Source organism: Aspergillus pseudodeflectus (genome assembly GCF_044049435.1).
Source record: "Aspergillus pseudodeflectus strain CBS 756.74 chromosome Unknown BJX68scaffold_1, whole genome shotgun sequence".
NCBI classification, from domain to species: domain Eukaryota; kingdom Fungi; phylum Ascomycota; class Eurotiomycetes; order Eurotiales; family Aspergillaceae; genus Aspergillus; species Aspergillus pseudodeflectus.
In genome coordinates this window covers 1,028,608-1,045,538 of record NW_027263777.1, presented here as the reverse complement: position 1 = coordinate 1,045,538, position 16,931 = coordinate 1,028,608, and the positions used below count along the sequence as shown (strand labels likewise).

General features: G+C 52.3%; 8 protein-coding genes across 8 annotated transcripts; 4 read left to right on the top strand and 4 right to left on the bottom strand.

The window, feature by feature from the left end:
- Nucleotides 1–427: 427 nt before the first annotated feature.
- BJX68DRAFT_9940 (uncharacterized protein) lies at nt 428–2,185 on the top strand. The gene is made up of 2 exons (XM_071050158.1): nt 428–1,185; nt 1,242–2,185. Exons 1-2 carry the CDS (start codon nt 697–699, stop codon nt 1,899–1,901), a joined length of 1,149 nt encoding a protein of 382 aa, XP_070905762.1. The 5' UTR covers nt 428–696; the 3' UTR covers nt 1,902–2,185.
- Nucleotides 2,186–2,360: 175 nt separating this feature from the next.
- On the top strand, nt 2,361–3,058 carry BJX68DRAFT_223037 (uncharacterized protein). The gene is made up of 3 exons (XM_071038080.1): nt 2,361–2,430; nt 2,490–2,614; nt 2,675–3,058. The coding sequence occupies exons 2-3, from the start codon at nt 2,543–2,545 to the stop codon at nt 2,885–2,887; spliced, it is 285 nt and encodes a 94-aa protein (XP_070905761.1). The 5' UTR covers nt 2,361–2,430; nt 2,490–2,542; the 3' UTR covers nt 2,888–3,058.
- gpi16 (GPI-anchor transamidase subunit GPI16) lies at nt 3,059–5,265 on the bottom strand. Its single transcript, XM_071038079.1, has 3 exons — nt 4,652–5,265; nt 4,204–4,595; nt 3,059–4,153 (listed from the first exon to the last, which is right to left on the bottom strand). Exons 1-3 carry the CDS (start codon nt 5,002–5,004, stop codon nt 3,126–3,128), a joined length of 1,773 nt encoding a protein of 590 aa, XP_070905760.1. The 5' UTR covers nt 5,005–5,265; the 3' UTR covers nt 3,059–3,125.
- Nucleotides 5,266–5,361: 96 nt separating this feature from the next.
- BJX68DRAFT_9901 (LUC7 domain-containing protein) lies at nt 5,362–6,664 on the top strand. The gene is made up of 3 exons (XM_071050145.1): nt 5,362–5,471; nt 5,537–5,868; nt 5,941–6,664. Exons 1-3 carry the CDS (start codon nt 5,429–5,431, stop codon nt 6,412–6,414), a joined length of 849 nt encoding a protein of 282 aa, XP_070905759.1. The 5' UTR covers nt 5,362–5,428; the 3' UTR covers nt 6,415–6,664.
- A 27-nt stretch (nt 6,665–6,691) lies between these two features.
- BJX68DRAFT_223032 (putative PHD finger domain protein) lies at nt 6,692–10,242 on the bottom strand. Its single transcript, XM_071038078.1, has 3 exons — nt 9,987–10,242; nt 9,089–9,864; nt 6,692–9,040 (listed from the first exon to the last, which is right to left on the bottom strand). The coding sequence occupies exons 1-3, from the start codon at nt 9,991–9,993 to the stop codon at nt 7,061–7,063; spliced, it is 2,763 nt and encodes a 920-aa protein (XP_070905758.1). The 5' UTR covers nt 9,994–10,242; the 3' UTR covers nt 6,692–7,060.
- A 412-nt stretch (nt 10,243–10,654) lies between these two features.
- Nucleotides 10,655–12,114, bottom strand: BJX68DRAFT_9864 (3-methyl-2-oxobutanoate hydroxymethyltransferase ECM31). Its single transcript, XM_071050137.1, has 2 exons — nt 11,412–12,114; nt 10,655–11,353 (listed from the first exon to the last, which is right to left on the bottom strand). The coding sequence occupies exons 1-2, from the start codon at nt 11,841–11,843 to the stop codon at nt 10,730–10,732; spliced, it is 1,056 nt and encodes a 351-aa protein (XP_070905757.1). The 5' UTR covers nt 11,844–12,114; the 3' UTR covers nt 10,655–10,729.
- Nucleotides 12,115–12,386: 272 nt separating this feature from the next.
- BJX68DRAFT_251569 (putative aldo-keto reductase (AKR13)) lies at nt 12,387–13,601 on the bottom strand (the record flags this gene model as incomplete). The annotated part of the gene is made up of 4 exons (XM_071042403.1): nt 12,387–12,981; nt 13,044–13,113; nt 13,167–13,360; nt 13,420–13,601. The coding sequence occupies 4 exons, from the start codon at nt 13,599–13,601 to the stop codon at nt 12,387–12,389; spliced, it is 1,041 nt and encodes a 346-aa protein (XP_070905756.1).
- A 326-nt stretch (nt 13,602–13,927) lies between these two features.
- BJX68DRAFT_9859 (uncharacterized protein) lies at nt 13,928–16,169 on the top strand. The gene is made up of 2 exons (XM_071050135.1): nt 13,928–14,332; nt 14,377–16,169. Exons 1-2 carry the CDS (start codon nt 14,256–14,258, stop codon nt 16,136–16,138), a joined length of 1,839 nt encoding a protein of 612 aa, XP_070905755.1. The 5' UTR covers nt 13,928–14,255; the 3' UTR covers nt 16,139–16,169.
- Nucleotides 16,170–16,931: the final 762 nt, after the last annotated feature.

Here is a 16,931-nt window from a genome sequence, read left to right as displayed (position 1 = left end):
ATCATTGCGTCGCACCATATACCTTGGGCAACCTTACCTTATCATCGTGGCTGTTCGTCTTAGTCCACTTTGACCAAGCTCAGAATCCAACGAATTCACGCCCACGTTTCTCGACCCAAGCAATATCTCCAGTAGAGTGCCACGTCTATATGTCACCGCGAAGCACATGCAAGAGGCGATGGTAGCTGTATAAGTCGTTAATTGCATTTATTGTTGATGATACCCTCCCCAAAAGACTAACTTGGGGGCGCAAAGCAAATAGCTCGGCTACTTGCAGCTTTCGGAACTTCGTCAAACCTAAAGAAGATCCGAATTCTCGTTGTGGAACAGAAAACACATTTGCAGAAAGATTTAAAGACAAGATTTTGAAGGAATGAAGATACTGAGGGAATCTTCGGAGGTTGCTCGCTGACTCCAACAGTTTGTATGGAAGGAGTTCGTTCTCCGCCACAGTAGCCCTGTTTTTTGAGTCGCCCGCTGCTGCGGACTCCTGCCCAGCTTGGCCCCTCGAGCTCCCACAGACCGCTTTCATTGGCCCGTCGCCGGCGCCGCAAAGACGCGCAGAGTCAAGCAGATACCCGCGTCCGGAGAGATCCCCAACCAACAGAACTCGCCCACGACCCCGGAATCAAGGCCCGGGAAAGACACACGGAAGGAAAAAGGAACGAAGTGACACCGAAATAGGAACCTGGCAAAATGGCCGACATGGACGAGTTTGCGCAGACCCGAGGTGGGGACGATCTATTCGACGATGAGATCATCCCTGTCACAGTGGAGGAACAGCAACAACAACCCCCACCAGTCCAACAACAGCAATCCCCTGCTGAACCACCTGCTGTCAAGGAGCCTGTGGCTGCTCCGGTAGTTGACCGCGACACAACGCCTGCGACTACAGATGCCCCGCCGCGACAACGGGGTGAACGGCGCGGACGAGGGAGGGGTAGAGGCGGGCGAGGTGGAAGAGGGGCACAAAATGCGGGATCGAGACGTTCGGACGGACCGAAGAGTAAGACAGAGGAGGGCGCCGCGGAAAGTGAGCCTCAGAATGGGGAGGAAAATACGGCCGAGGCTGCTGGTGAGAAGGCAGAGCAGCCGAGTAATGAGGAGGCTGCTGCTACCCCGGCAGACGCGCCGCGGGTCCCTGCTGTTCGTGGAGATAGAAGTGCAACTGGAGGAGTCAAGAAGGTATGCTCGAGACGTTCCTGACAGGCCATTGAGCTTGCTACTAATACTTTCACTAGCCAAAACTCACAGAAGAGGAGCTTTCTCAGCGCATCGCCGCTGCGCGAGAAAACGCTGCCAAGAAAGCCGCAGCGCATGCTCGTGCTGAAGCCGACCAAGCGTCTTTCATGGAACGCGAGAAGATTGCCGAGAAGAAACGCCGCGAGGAGAGGGCAAACCGCCGAGTGATGGACACTGAGAGAGAGCGCAACCGACTGCGGAAACTCGAAGCCTTGGGCGGACGGGAATGGGATGCCGATAAACCGGAGGAGCAATTTAGCTCACGCGGAGGAAGAGGACAATTCCGACGGGGCATGCACGGTGGCGTGTCAGGATACACAAGGAGAGGCTTCGAAGATTCCCAAACAGGCGAGGACTCGCCTGACAGCAACGCCCCACAACCTCATGGCCACCGCGGCCGGGGTCGCGGAAGAGGTGGACGGGGCCGTGGCAACCATCGTGGTGCCCAAGATCGTCCATCCGGAGACAGACCATCTGATACAACGCCACAACATACACCGGTGATCACAAACGAGGCGGAGTTTCCCTCGCTACCCGGTGCAGAGAAGAAGGACACGGCCGCCGGCGAATCGGCGCCTCCTTCGAACGACAAGACAAAGCCTCTGTCACCGATATCTGGCGCGACATGGGCGGATGAAGTCGAAGCTTCACGAGAATAAATGCTGGAATCCTTGCCGTGCCCACATTCTTACAACTATACCTCTTTTTACTCCTGCACACAGAGATGATCCTACAAGCTTGACGTTTATGATTGATGCACAAATTGGCTTCTCTTGCTGATCCCCTTATACCTATACCTATATTCACTGTCCTTGGAGGCTCTAAATTAACTAATCCCAAAACATCGGTACAAAATGAATCAATGACTGTCACAGCCAGATTCGTCTCCTACCATATCCCATAATCTTTAAACTGAGCTAAGTAATACAACGTCAAAAGATACTATTAGCCCGCAAAGACAGTGTCATGCTAGTGTGACTCCTGCGGATGCCAGTCTTTTCCATGCCAATAACTTGGCTCTTACAGCCGCACCTGCCCTGTCCTGACGGAACCCCCCCCTTACCCACATGATGTCATCGCACCCTCGGGGCAAATTACATCTATAAATGGCAGCCTCTTTCTCACTTAACTTTATACTATTTCTACAAGTTAGAATCAATAAGCCTTTCACCACTGAATCGAAAACTTGTAAGTACAAATGCAGCGATTCTCATCCGAGATTCTATGGACTGACACAATCGCGCTAGAGCTATACCCTCCACTCCCTACCCAACACCAAGTACGAATCAAAACATCCACCATGACCGAACACCAGACCACAAACGCTCCCGACGTAACCCAGGGCGGTGCTCAGGGTATGGGACACGTCGCTGTATGCTTCCATGCTTCCTCTTTCCCTACTATACCATACACACTCTAACATGCTCCACAGACCGGACCTCCCTCAGACACAATCTACGGCTTCCACTCCCTCGAACAACAAAAGGGTGCCGCGGAAGATAAGTACAAGATGCGCGCTAATGCGTCGTCGGGTGCGGAACCCCTAGAGGGCGAGAAGGAGGATACGAGCTTTATGAATCGGAAGCCGGCCGGTGGGGAGACGTTGCCTGGGTGGAATAAGGTGAAGGAGATGGTTAGTGGGTGAGTATGGTTTTTATCTTTCCTGCGGGTGGGGAGAGATTGTGCTGACGGTTAATGTAGGTCTTCTTAGAGTAATATGAATGCTAGGCACAGGCGAAGATGGCAATGATATGTTAATGACTTGGTGACGGTGTAGGAATAGTATGGGGATATCATATGAACGAATTATGAGATTATGCTTCAAGTCTGATGCTGAATATACATGTTTTGATGATCGTTTGGCTCTGTAGGAATGTATCGGACTACTCGACCTTAGAGCTCTTCCCGCGGATTTTATCACGTAGGGCGACGATCTTCCCACCTAAACGGCCTTTGAGAGTTTGTGCTCTTAAAGCAGAAGCCTCCTCAGCAGTCACGAAGCGGCGGACTAGAAGATTAAAGATGCTTCCAAAGGCGAGAGCAATCACGGTGCTCGTAAGGATAATGACGTTATACGGCATACTGAAGTCAGGTGTTGGGAGCGGTAGAAGAAGGCTGGTTGTGCGGAGGTAGATCGGTCTTCCGGCTTCAGGGGAAGAAACCTTGATAACGGCGGGGGCGACGTTGAATCCTCTGTTTGCGTCAGGTGGGTATTCCGTGTAGCGCAAGATGGCCTTTTCAAAGTCGTAGTTTAATGTCACTCTAGAAGCTGGAGGAACGGACAGGCCGAGTTCTAGTTGTGTACCGCGTTCGCGGTCAATTCCTGGGCGATAAAATGTTTCTTTGATAATTTCCGAAGTGCGGACTTGTCGGCGAACGCCATCGCGTCCTGTGATTGTGGCTTGCAGAGTGTGTATATAGGGCCGGAGAAACCATGGAAGAGACTCGAAATAGATGAAGTCAACAGTCTCGCTAGAGGAAGGGTTATCGAAGATGATACGCATTCCGCCTCTCTCCTGTCCATGGCCAACAATTGTTCTCTCCGCATACAAAACGGGCTCGTCTAGTGGAACGCTGGACTGAACCTCTTGCTCCGATACCGCCAGGTCAAAGGCTGTAGATGGTTGTGGTGTGAAGCATTGAGTGAATTCGTCCGCGAACCGTGTTTTAACTGAATCTGGCGACGGGCGCACTTCCCTTTCAGGAGCTATACGCAGGCAGACAGTCTCGTCGCTGCCCTGGCTGTCCGCTAACGGGCAAGAGCCGCTGATGCTGCGTCCGAAGAGTTCTGTAATGCTCCATGCCTTCTCTCCTGGATTCTCTTGCGGATAGCAGGTATCTCTCGCATGGTACGGTTTCGAGGTATCACAGTCCAGCTTGTCGCCCGGAACAGGACGGGGAATGGGGTTGGCTATGAAATGTTAGAAACAGTTTCTTGGCACAATGGATCATAGCACTCACTCCTTGAGCGTTTCGACCGGTCAATATCCAAGACTATGTCTACAGTCTGGTCGATTTGCACAAGACACTCGGTCCCAGCGCAAACAGGGCGCACGTCAATTGACATGCTCTGCCAGGCAGCATCAAACAATTTATGTCCGTCGAGCAAACTAGCTACTCCGGCCTTCCCCTTGCAGGGTAAGAGCTTCAAGAATGGCGTCAGGTTCTCCGTACAGACAACCTCTCCAGGCAGGGTCCCATGAAGTAGGTGTAGGTTCTCGGAGACAATATGGTCACCAGCCGGCTCAAACGAAGACACAGGTCTGGTAGTTCTCGTTGAATCTATAAAATTCAACGACGCACAGAAAAGCCCAGAGAGTGACTGCGTCAGGGTGATCCACTTGGCAAAAGCTCTAAATAGACCAAGGTCAGTCTCCAAACACACAGTTTGTAGTTGGTATCCACGTACGTCTCATCATTCTGGGCGTCAATCCAAGCCCACAATTCAACACCCGTGCCACCTTCTTTGGCTCCATCCCAAGGGCGAGAACCCCAACTTTCAGAATCCCATCTTCCAGTGGTGAAGCGGAGGTGTAGCTCCCGGGTATTTGCGTGCTGTAGAATCTGGCCGAGGGCTCGAGGGAAATATTGGAAATGTTGTTTCTCAAAGGACGTTTGTGTGGTATTGCTCTTGAAGTTGAACGAGGCGAGGAGGGACGATGGTGGAAGTGGTTGTAGGTTAAGACTCTCGTGGTAATTTGACGCCGCGGAGGCCGTCAAAAAGGCGCTGAGGAAGAGCGCGAAAAGGAAGAAGGTCGTCATAACGTCATGCTTGCCGTGACAAGGCGTCTTGATGCGAAATGCCTTTCGTAATTGGGCTAAGGAGCCATGTAAATGCCCAACGAGTATGACACGGTGGAACTGAAGTCCAGTGAATTCGGGGAGCTGCTTGCGCACGGTGGTTGCGGACCTGAGTTTGCGACTAGTGTCCCCGGCAAGCCCAGATGATAATTCTCAGCTCGAATTGAGCTACAGAGCAGTTGAAAAGAGCGCAGGGCTGAGGAGCAGTGAATAAGAGGGTCATCCCCGGTCATTTCCCAATAGGGGCCACTAAGCGCAGCCGCCACTAGCGCCACCAAGTCTCCAACGTTTTGAGGCTTTGAGCAAACCACCTAAAGGTCGGCTTTCCACAGCACCTCCCCAAATTCAATTCCTGAGCTCCTTTTTGCTTCTGCGCTTTCGCAACATGGCGGCCGAACAACGAAAGCTGCTTGAGCAGCTAATGGGAGGTAAGTCCACCGAAATTCTGCCAGCTTAGACAAAGTCCGCAAGCTAACAAACTTCTTCCCTGCAGCGGACCAGCTTGTAGGACTCGGCGCACCCTCTCGCAACGCTCAACTCTCTATCACGGACCCGAAAGTTTGTCGCTCATACCTCGTTGGAACCTGTCCGCACGATCTCTTCACGAATACGAAGCAGGACCTTGGCCCTTGTCCGAAGGTGCATAGCGAAGGATTGAAGGCAGAGTACGAAAGCGCGTCTCCGTCGGAGAAGGCGAAATGGGGGTTCGATTACGATTACATGCGAGATATGCAAAAATATATCGATGACTGTGACCGGAGAATTGAATCTGCCCAGCGACGTCTGGAGAAGACACCGGATGAAATCCGACAGACAAATAACCTGGTGCGCACCGTCCTCTGAAACTAAACTTCAAAGTTTAAATATCTCTACTAACACATCTTGAACCTGAAACAGCTCAAACAAATTTCCGACCTAACGAAAACCATCAACACCGGTCTTCTCGAAGTCTCCGTCCTCGGCGAAACAGGCTCCGTCGCGCAAGCCCTGAACGAACTCCACAAGATCCGCACCGCAAAGCACCAAAAGGAAACATGCGAGCGGGAGCTCAAGAACCTCCAGGATACATCCGGTCCCTCGGGACACCAAAAACTTCAAGTGTGCGACGTCTGCGGAGCGTACCTTAGTCGGCTGGACAACGACCGCCGCCTGGCGGACCATTTCTTCGGAAAGATGCACATGGGATACTCAGATATGCGCAAGGGCTTCAAGAAGCTGAGCGAGGAACTCAAGGGACGGCCTCCGCCTATTCGTCACCACGACGAGGAGGATGGCGGTGGCTGGGGAGGTCGATCTGGTGGTGGACGGGGACCACGGTATGGTGGTGGTGGAGGTGGTGGTGGCTATAAGAAGCGGAGCGGGCGGTGGTGATGATGAGTTGGGAATGTGTCGTTTATCTTTCTGGTTTGCTTCGTCCGCGCCTTTGTATCGGTCTGGATTTGCATAGCGCAGGCGTTCTGTTTCTAGTGTGCCTAGGATATTAGGGATGAAAGTATGTAAAGGTAATAGTGCCTACATCTAGATATACGCTCTAAAGATGTCAACGCTTCGTCTTATCATAACTTGCTTTTGTCTACGAATACATGACCTTTCTCTAAGGCAGGTCAAAAGAATATGGTACCAGTTTTACTACTAAGAGTGTGTGTACAGAAAAAACGCTGCTGGTTTCAAGGTTGCGTCTTTAAAAAACAACAATTGAGTAGGTAAAAACAATCGATCCATAACGGATGTCGAGAAGCCACTAGCAGCTCGTCAAGACTAACCGATATAGCATCCCATATATTCAACTCGAAACCCGTTTTCCGTCCTCCAAATAGAGGAGAGCCCACAGCGCATCATATCATAAAAACACCGTGCCCGCATTGACCAAGTCCACATGACAGCAAGGAAGAAACGAATGAAACATGAGAATCAAAGCAGAAATGTATCACATCGATTCAAAGGACAATAAGAGGATATGAAAGCGTAAAATGGGAATGAACCGGATGAAGTATGGTACAACAATAACACGGCACTATTACTGCGCGGGCTGCGCTGGGGCATGACCATTCCCATTGGGTGAAGTAGCTTTTACTAGTTCATGCATGAGCGAGTCATAGTCCGAGGCTGCCTGGGGGTGTTGTACCAGGATGTCCCGGACGATCTGAAGCTGGGTGATTGTGACTTTGGGCACCTGCTGTAGGAGCTTTTGGATTGAAGGGGTGCTTGCTTGCGGGCCGAGGACCTGGACGGCCGCCGCGAGGCCGATGGGGGATCCATCGTTCTCTGCTGGCAGCGGCTGGTATGAGTCGTACATGGCAGCCTGTGGTTGTGGTTGCTGCGCCTGCGCTTGGTGGTGGTGTTGTTGTTGTTGGCCTTGGGCAGCGACGTTGAATGCTGGTGTGGGTGTTTGGGCGTACTGCTGTTGGATTGAAGGCCGTGGACCTGGAGTGGCAAAGTGCGCTTGTTGTGGAGTGGCGGAGGCAACGGTCAAAGGACTTGCTGAAGCTGCGGGCTCCAGGCTCGAATGGTGTGATGAAGGTTGCACTGAAGGGGGATTTGACTCTCCCGTCTTGATCGCGAACACAACGAGCAGGACACGCTCGGGCGTAGGATCTTCAAGCGCGTTATTCTCTAAAAGCTCAATAAACTCCGGTTTCTTCGTCGATCCTGCCTCAATGGGAATGAGATATGTATCCTTCACGGCCGGTAGAGGGTGTTTCCCAATGACACCGTATCGCTTGCGCTCCTGGAAGTAGTTGAACAGCTTGTCAAAGCCTGCCTTTTCCTTCGGTGATTCCGGGCTGCTGATGGAGATGACGGTGACGTCCGTCGAGGAACTGAACCGCAGACCACATAGATAGTTGCTGGCAAGCTGGATATCAATTCTCCCGTCGATCAACAACGTAGATGGAACGAGCTGACCCCAAGGTATCCTGCCGCTGAGGTCCGCTCCTCCAACATGTTTGGCGAATGATGAGAACTCCGAGACAGGGTTCATGACAACTTTGCCATGCCATATCGCGCCCTCATCGTGGAACTCCTTTGGCGAATATGGCGGAGACTCGGGCTCGTCGTCCTTCAACAGCTTATCGATCTCTGCATCAGCCTGGACCTTTCCTGTTGGTATTGGTTCATTGATGTGTGTCTCGACTTCGGGGAAGACTTGTTCTTGTCCAGCACCAGGCGAGTGGCCTCGAGGTGGGAAATGCTCATCGTGGGTTGTCGGTCGTTCGTTTGGCGTTGTTTCTTGGGGGGTCTTTTCCCGGCCATCAGTCTCGGGTTGCTTGGCTGTTGGGCTGGTTGGGCTTTGTGCTGCGGGACTGCCATCTGTTTCAGCGACAGTGGAACGACGAGGAGCAGCTGAGAAGACGGGCTCGCTAGAGACATGCTGCTCGTCCTCGACTATCTCCTCGCCCTTATGGGTCCGCCTAATCCGGGGGCCCTGCTCTTGGACGATGATGTGCTGTCTCTCAGCTTCCGCCTTGATCTCAGCATCTTTCTGCTGCAGTTCCTCACTTGCCATGTCTTGGGAGCTCATTTTAGAAAGAGCCTCAGGGAGTAAACTACCTACGAGCAGACGATCCCGTAGAGAAGGGTTCTTCTTTACGTTGAACAAAACCGTCCGCAGTTGTAACTTATACGCTTCTGTAGGCTCTCCAGATCCTCCACATAGATTCTGATACATAGCATGCTCGACCGAGAGGCCGAGTTGCTCGCCAAATTCCTCCCCAGACTTGCCTTCGGGTAGCTTGAAAGACCCTCCGGTCGACGCATTGGAAATTTGATCTACAAAGACCTTTGACAGCGCATTGGCAGCATTCCTTCGAGCGGGGATGATGAGCTCCGCGATGGACTTGGCCGCCTCTGTTGCTGAAACTGGTGCGACAGGCGCGACAGGGGGTTGCTTCGGGGCCTGCGATTTGGACTCCTTCTTCACGGGGGGAGTCTTCTTGGGTTGAGGTGTTGGGGTATTATTCACGGGTGGCGAGACCTTTTGTTGTTTCGTCTTTGGCGCCTATGGTACATGTTAGCAGGAGTCAATATAAGAGGGAAGAGAACGTACAGCTTCCGGGGCCGGTACTTCCTGGTGCTCACTAAACTTGCGCTTCTGCGCGCTCGGTCGCCGCTCTTCAGCAGCATGGTTATCCGTCTGGTTATTCGTCTCCGGAGCTGGCGCTGGGGTAGGAGCTTCTGGTGGCGTGGGGGTAGGAGCAGCTACGGCAGGAGGTGCAGATGGAGCTGCAGATGGAGGTGAAGGTGGAGGTGCAGGTGCAGGTGTCGGGGCTTTGGCCACAGGAGTTTCTGCTGGTGTGGCAGATGCGCGTGGAGCTGTGGCACGAGCAGGTGTCGTTGTCTCGGCTTTGACCTCGCTCTGTCTACCTCCCTTCCGTCCCTTCTTACCCTTCCTGCGCCGCTGCGCTTTCATCTCTTCGGCTTCCTTGCGTCGCCTCTCTGCAACCTCTTCCCATGGCTTCTCACCCCGAGCCATCTTCTCAAGCAAGTCCTTGTGATCCTCGGGCTTGCATTGCTCACAGAAGTACTGATCGGGTTCCTCCCCCTTCGCGAACGTCAAGCCCATACAGTCATTGTGTTGCCATGCCGAACAGTTGTCGCAGCAGATCATGTCACGCTCGATATCTTCCTCCTCCTCGTACTCGCCACATACGCATCGGATGATTTCTTCCTCCTCCTCAGGAGGGGGAGTGGGCTCTGCGGACGGCTTCGGGTTTTTTTCTTTCGCTTGCGCTTTCGCTTTTGGCTTCTTCGCGGGCGTTTCGGGGATCAAATCGAGGTTCTTGTGCTGACCCTTGGTCGAGCGACCAGAGCGACGCGGTTCATCTGATTCACTGCAGTTAGCTCACTGTTTCACCAAAGTGCGCGCGGGGTGAGGGTTCTCGTTGCCTTGGCCAAACAAGTGAATGTTTGTCGCAAAGACGCGCGAGATAATGTACTTAGCTTACCAGCCATGATGAGGGTGTATATAACGTTTGGTAGGTTCAGATTTCTACGGCGCGATGTAGGTGTAGGTACTGTAAACGGGTAAGGCAGGTTGAGACACAAGTTGCGCGCGTCGCCCAGACCTTGTTCTACGACACGGGACGCTGAAGCTCTTAGATCTGGCGATGTAAGGCACAACTATAGCGCATACTCGATATTAGCACCCGTTATCGTAGATACCGAGCTCTCCTTAATGCTGGAACGAGCGATGCGTTGATGGTGATGGGAGTAATTCGGCACGCGAGGAACGGCGCCCGTGGTAAGACCGCCTCTCACATGATTTGTCACGTGGACCAGCTCTCCTGAGTTATGTAATCATTGCGCCACCTCGCGACATGGACAACGGAGTGTAAACACTCATTCGCTGCTGCCTCCTTTCTCGTTTATCTACTTGACTGCCCAGATGCTCTCAAGCGCTGGACTTTTGGCCTGTTTTGCTCCGGAAATCGTTAATCGGACACTTTGCGAAGCTGAAACCCCCACCCAAACTACAGGTTGGAGTTGCATTCCTCAGCGTTGTCAACAACGCCATATCATCATTCCCTATGAACGCTAAATACTGAACATGTCGTCGTACGAAGCTTTCAGACATTACACGATAGAGAACTATCACAGCGCGTGATGTCGCGCAGGAACCATTGCAATGTACAAGCTCTCCGCCGTGGTTATCGAACGTAGAAGTTGAGCAGCAAAACAAAACAAAAGATCACTTCGTTTCGGGTATCTCGTCAACAATTCGTCGGAACTCAGTGACATCCTCCTCGGGAGCAGGGTAAGTGTACTGCTCGGAAGGATACGCCCGGCTTTTCACCTCAGTCCGGTATTGCTCAATACCTTTGACTGTCTCGCCCCAGACATCGGCGTATTTCTTCACAAACTTAGGTAGGAACCGGCCAGGCGGGAAATTTCCGGCCATATCGATCTGAACCAGAACTTGTCCGGAGCAGCCGTTACCGGCTCCAATACCAATGGTTGGCACCTTGAGCTTTTGCGTGATGATGCTGGCAATCTCGGCGGGCACTGCCTCCAAGACCATCATAAACGCACCAGCCTCCTGCACAGCAAGCGCATCTGTCAACAGTTTCAACGCGCCAGCCGTGGACTTTCCTTGAACTCTGAACCCTCCAAGGGCATTTTGGCGTTGAGGCGTAAGCCCAATATGCGCTACGACCGGGATCCCGGCTGATGTGATGCGCTTGATTGTTGGGGCCATTTCTTCCCCACCTTCGAGCTTAACCGCTTGAACGCGGCCCTCTTTGACAATTCGAATCGCCGATTGAAGAGCTTGCTCTGGAGACACTTCATAAGACCCCATAGGCATGTCTCCAACCTGGAACCAGTGTTAGCCTTTAAAGCAGTGCATTGGGACTTGATCTGGATGCACGAACTGTGAATGCAGTCTGGGCCGCCCGAGCAACACTGCGGCAGTGCAGCAACATGTCTTCGAGCGTTATTTCGCTGGTATCCTGCATGCCTAGCGCTACCATTGCTAGACTGTCGCCAACGAGGATCACTTCCATCCCGGCAGCTTCAGCAGCATACGCGCTCGGGAAGTCGTGCGCGGTGAGCATTGTAATAGGCTCCCCCTTCTTATGAAGGTTCCGTAAGGTTTGCACGGTTATCTTCTTCCGCGAGCTGGCCGGTGCTCCTCCCAATGGGGAGTGCGAGCTATGGCGAATAGCGCATGGCGCTGGGAAACGTGATGTGATATTGCCGCTAGCAAGCACAGGAAGTACTTGGATGGAAGACGCTTGTGGCTTCCAGGATGAAAACAGCCTTGGGGTGAGCAGCCGCCTTGAAGCAGCTCTTAGGGTCGTCATTTTGATGTGTTATACACAATTGAGGTGGTGTTGAAGGAATGTCGTCGCCCAGCCGAGGATATTCTTGGGGTAACGACGTCACTGGATGTTGCAAACGACAATAGCCGCCAAGTATGTACAAAATGTCTATACACAGGGAGAAAGGCGCGACGAAGAAGCTGAAAATGAGTCAAACGGGATGGAAAATGACTCCATCTCAACAATGCAGTGGCGCCTATATATCCCACGCGCGTGCTGGTATTTGCAGCGTAGTCCAGAGCATCTGAGCGAAAAGTGGGCGGAGAAGCGCGGGGCGGTGGGGGGTTTTCGACGATTCTGCCGGTCCTTCCGCTGTAGTAGGTGGCTCTCGGCTACTACTGGCTGGGCTCCTCACCGGCTTTATGGGTTGCCCGCCGGAACTCCACTTGTTCCGGCCCGAGGTGTTTTGGCCGAGGCTCATCTGTTTCATTCTTGCAGACACCCACGCAGACCTCGGGGCTATAGCCTTTCATTTAAAGCAACGTTCTAACAAGAACAACATTTAAGTACACATGAACATCGAACTTAGCTTAACTCCTCTTTGGTGTCTCGGAAAACATGACCTCTGAACTGTTCCGGCAAACTGCCACCCGCAAGCTCAACCGTGTCTCCAAAGTGACGAATCTCCGCTTCTTCCTCATCTGTGAGCGAGATACTCAACGATCCCCAGTTCTGCTCCAGATACTTGAGCCTCTTTGTTCCCGGGATTGGGATAATATCATCACCCTGGTTAAGCAGCCATGCAAGTGCCAGTTGAGACACGCTGCAGCCTTTCTTGCGAGCTAGCTCTTTGAACGTACCGACAGCTTTGACATTTTGCTCTCTGTTGGCAGGCAGGAAACGAGGCATCACTCTCACGCGCTGGTCTTTTTCATCGCCTACTTCATCTCCCTGACTAAAGGTCGAGGTAAGCAGACCTCGTCCCAGTGGTGTAGCGCAAACCACTGCAACGCCGAGCTCACGGCAGGTGGCGAGAAGGTCGGTACCAGCGGAGCTTTCAATATCGCGAGACACCACCGAGTATTCAGTCTGGACCGCGACCACTGGTGCAATCTGTATTGCGCGACGGAGTGTTGCAGATGAAACCATCGACAATCCAATGTGCTTGATCTTGCCCTCTCTGGAAGGAATATGCGTTAGCACTCCCTATCGTGACATTCGGGGTTGGGGATCTTATATTACGCCTTTAGCTCCACCAGTGCTCGCATGGTCTCCTCGATTGGTGTCTCGGGGTTAGCCATGTGCATGTAGTCTAGTGGACAATCAGTACGCATGTCTACAAGTTGCCGGCGCCAGCTTACTTACACAGGTCGATGGAGTCAACTCCAAGACGTTTGAGGCTAGCGTCGCACGCCTGTTTGCAGTAGGCCGCAGAGCTGTCAGCGGCATAGGTCTTGCTGCCTGGTACGAAGCCGAACTTGGTTGCGAGGAAGATCTCGTCGCGCTTCGCCGTCCGCTTGAACCACTTGCCCAGGATCTCCTCATTATTGCCGTAGAGACTAGGTATACATCGTTAGCCATGATTAAAGAACAAACTCCGGCAGTCGCGACAACGAACTCAGAAGTGTCCCAGAATGTCGCCCCTAGTTCCAGAGCACGGTCAAGAAGGGCGAATTGGTCGTCCTCGCTGGGGGTTGTCCCATAGCTGGCATATGATAGCTCCATCAGACCAAACCCAAGAGCTGGGACTCTTGGGCCTTCTTTACCCAAAAACCGGAGTGGGACTTGAGTTGCTGACATTCGGATTGAAAAGTAAAAATGAGATTGTGGCTATATATTTCAGTAGGTTGCCCTTGAGATGATGATACCCCGAGAATGTCTAGGCGCCGAAGCTCTCTTTATATTCACAGCTCTAAGGATAATGTTGTCCTTGACTGAGACATGACTTGTATGCGAAATACACTATGTGTATGCCAGATCCATACTCTCTGTGGACTTTGATCTGTAACTATGCGCCGACCTGGCTGTGTATAGTCCAATGCTACCTGTGGGTCCATGGCTGTCTTAGCACCCCTCGCAGACCAGTGAGCACAAAGAGTTTCCGAGCACACCAACCGGCCAGTCTCCATCGATCGTCACCTTCGAGGCGTCCACCATCAAACGCCTGACCCTTGAAGCAGGGATCGAATCATGGCTCCTGGTTTCCGACACTGCGAATTGTCATCTTCCTCACACTCTGCTGCAGCTGAGAATGACAGACTTGATGCCCGGAAGTGGACGTTGAAACCCAGTTAAATGCTGGGGAATGCGATCGGGCGAATCAACAAGGCTGTCTACAACACCCTGTGCAATTAGGTGGCGCAACTGTGCTCTGGAATACGTTTAGCACAATCAACTGGAAACTCTGCAGCCATCGGAACCGCGAAATCCGATATCCGACATAGTCTGGACCTGATGTCACCTGCTGCAATTGCTCCCAGGAAGAGCGGCCGTGGAAAGGCACGAGTCAAGTCTGGATGCCGTACTTGCAAGTGAGTGCCCATCTTCAGAAAACTGAACGTAGCTCATGTCTTAGGGTTCGCAAAGTTAAATGTGACGAAAGCTTCCCGGTTTGCCAGAGATGTCTCTCTACAGGTCGTGTCTGCGACGGGTATGGCATCTGGGGAGGTGGTGGGAACGACTATGGACGTCGCCCATCACCCAAAAGCCCGCCAGCTACTCCAAACTATCCTCCGCTCGCATGCATATCAACATGTGCTGCTAGCACAGATGAGAAAGCCTCTTTTGACTGGTTCAGGCGTCGAACCATGGTCAAGATACCAGGATCGTACCTCTCGGACTTTTGGACTACGATTCTTCTCCAAGCTAGCCAGAGTGACCAGGCAGTTTGGCATTCTATCCTAGCTCTTAGTACCACCCACCAAAGTGGCTTTGTACAGAATTTCCCCAGCCAAAGAAGCACGCAAGAGCAGTCTACTTTACGCCACCTGATTAGGGCTGTCCGCCACCTTGGGCCTCATTTCTCTGTCCGGGACAAGGCCTCTTGCCGAGTCATACTCATCGTCTGCCTCGTGTTCGTGGTTCTAGATCTGCTCCGCGGACACTTCGCATCGGCACAAGTCCATTTGCGCAATGGGCTGAACATCCTGGCACAAACACAGTCTTCATCAATCGGCGCCGCCAACCCCGACTCGGACTGTTCTCCAACGTCATCGTATGCATATGAGCCCATCGATGTCTCAATAGGCGAAGCCTTCTTCCGTCTACACATCCAATTAGAGCTCCTGCAGCATCAACATTGCCCACGGCCATGCATCCTTCCCCTTTTCCTTCAACCGTCTATACACGACCCCTCTCCCCCAACCCAATTCCCCTCCTACACAGCCGCCTGGCACGGCCTAGACCATCTAATGAACCGAGCCTTTGACCTCTCCGCACAAGCCCGAGATCACGCAGCCAAAGCCGGTGTCAAAGCCACACCGACTGACACACTCCTTGCCCAACAAAGGCGCCTCAACTCCGGCCTCGACAGCTGGCTAATTAGCTACAACTCCTCCATCGAGAGTCTTCAGCTGGCAATATCCGACTCTATTGCCCAGGCCAAGACCAAAGTTCACCACCTCGTCTCGTGCTATCATACCATGCTCACAATTATGGCTGAGACTGCGTTGTCGCCGAACGAGACTGTCTTTGATGGCTATACGCATCAGTTCGAGCAGATGCTTGTGCATCTTGCGGATTTGTGGACTATCAGTTACATTGACCTAAACTTCCCCTCGCCATCATCCTCAACGCCTTCCCCCTCCAACTCCAATACCCATTCGACCACAAGCACAACAAACATGACAAGCTCAACCGCTCTCCCAGCAACAGAAAAGAAACGCTGGATAGGCGGCTGCGACATGTCCCACACAATAATCGACATCGGCTGGATGATTCCACTCTTCTACACGGCGATAAAATGCCGTGTACGGCGGATCCGACGGCGCGCAATCCAACTGATTGAGTCGTCGAACCACCGCGAGGGGATCTGGGACGCTAAGATCACGGCGTGCATTGCGCGACGGGTTGTTGCGCTTGAGGAAGGAGATTTTTATGATGTTCTAGATATTGATTCTGGGCGTCTCCGGACGGAGAAATCGGGGTCGCGGTTGGCTTCTCGTGGTGAAGGCAATGCTGAGGAGCCGTTGTTGCCGGAGTCGTGCCGTATACGGGATCTCGAGGTTCGGATGGAAGGGGATCCGGTTGAGAAGGTGGTGTTGTTTGCGGCGTGGGATGGGGTGGAGGGAACGGTTTGTATGGGAGAGTATAATGTTCATGAGCAGTGTTGGGTGTAGAAGACTCGAAAGAGCTCCTGGGTCTAAAGGCTCAGAAGAGGAAATAAATAATTAGAATATTGTTAGATTTCTGAAACAGCTATCTTGTCCTCCCTCACCCTCGACATCAAACCGAGCCGAGCACAGCCGTAGCAGGACCAGTCGGCCAACGTCCATGCTCTACCATAACATGCAGTGTGTTAACTAGAAAAGTAGATACTACACCTTAGAGATAATAGCCACTCGAGAAGCGGAAAGTCTAGATCTATGAGACCCGGACGAGAACAAAAGAGGGCTGAAAAAAAGTGGAAAGTGGAAAAGCTTTGAAAAATAACACCCACCTGCTCCGATCCAAGTAGTCGGGCTCCATGATGCAATCCCCGTGATATCGAAACATCCGCCTAAAACCTGCGGGACAAGAATGGAAAGGTAGAAAGGGAAAGAAATATGAGGATAGAAATCGCTCAACTGATGTAAATGCCAATGCGAAAGTAGAACCACAGTTTTTGGTGGAAAGAGAAGGCACATCTTCTGAGGGTGGGAAGTTCCGTGTGGCCTCCTAGTAATCGAGCTGGATAGGTACCGGAGTTTGATCTGCATCCGAGATGATAGCTGCGGTGACTTCCGCTGGGACGAGTGACAGATGGCGGCGAAAGACAAGAAATCCAAGAACACCAGTGCTATGAAATTGTTCCGAGGAACATGAAAATATGGGGGCAATAAAAGCAAGAAAGGTGGAACATAGCACAGAATCAAGGGAGAAAGAGGAAGATAGAAATGAAGATGGAGAAGTGAAACGATCAAATGCTGAAAC

Excerpts from the sequence above, each read along its gene's own strand:
- BJX68DRAFT_9940 (XM_071050158.1), top strand. The coding sequence starts at position 697 with ATGGCCGACATGGACGAGTTTGCGCAGACCCGAGGTGGGGACGATCTA. Across the intron at positions 1,186-1,241 it reads CAACTGGAGGAGTCAAGAAG|CCAAAACTCACAGAAGAGGA; the intron begins GTATGCTCGAGA and ends TACTTTCACTAG.
- BJX68DRAFT_223037 (XM_071038080.1), top strand. The coding sequence starts at position 2,543 with ATGACCGAACACCAGACCACAAACGCTCCCGACGTAACCCAGGGCGGT. Across the intron at positions 2,615-2,674 it reads AGGGTATGGGACACGTCGCT|ACCGGACCTCCCTCAGACAC; the intron begins GTATGCTTCCAT and ends CATGCTCCACAG.
- gpi16 (XM_071038079.1), bottom strand. The coding sequence starts at position 5,004 with ATGACGACCTTCTTCCTTTTCGCGCTCTTCCTCAGCGCCTTTTTGACG. Across the intron at positions 4,596-4,651 it reads GACGCCCAGAATGATGAGAC|AGCTTTTGCCAAGTGGATCA; the intron begins GTACGTGGATAC and ends TGGTCTATTTAG. Across the intron at positions 4,154-4,203 it reads CCGGTCGAAACGCTCAAGGA|CCAACCCCATTCCCCGTCCT; the intron begins GTGAGTGCTATG and ends AACATTTCATAG.
- BJX68DRAFT_9901 (XM_071050145.1), top strand. The coding sequence starts at position 5,429 with ATGGCGGCCGAACAACGAAAGCTGCTTGAGCAGCTAATGGGAG. Across the intron at positions 5,472-5,536 it reads GCTTGAGCAGCTAATGGGAG|CGGACCAGCTTGTAGGACTC; the intron begins GTAAGTCCACCG and ends TCTTCCCTGCAG. Across the intron at positions 5,869-5,940 it reads TCCGACAGACAAATAACCTG|CTCAAACAAATTTCCGACCT; the intron begins GTGCGCACCGTC and ends AACCTGAAACAG.
- BJX68DRAFT_223032 (XM_071038078.1), bottom strand. Across the intron at positions 9,041-9,088 it reads AAGTACCGGCCCCGGAAGCT|GCGCCAAAGACGAAACAACA; the intron begins GTACGTTCTCTT and ends CATGTACCATAG.
- BJX68DRAFT_9864 (XM_071050137.1), bottom strand. The coding sequence starts at position 11,843 with ATGACGACCCTAAGAGCTGCTTCAAGGCGGCTGCTCACCCCAAGGCTG. Across the intron at positions 11,354-11,411 it reads CGGCCCAGACTGCATTCACA|GTTGGAGACATGCCTATGGG; the intron begins GTTCGTGCATCC and ends CACTGGTTCCAG.
- BJX68DRAFT_9859 (XM_071050135.1), top strand. The coding sequence starts at position 14,256 with ATGTCACCTGCTGCAATTGCTCCCAGGAAGAGCGGCCGTGGAAAGGCA. Across the intron at positions 14,333-14,376 it reads TCTGGATGCCGTACTTGCAA|GGTTCGCAAAGTTAAATGTG; the intron begins GTGAGTGCCCAT and ends CTCATGTCTTAG.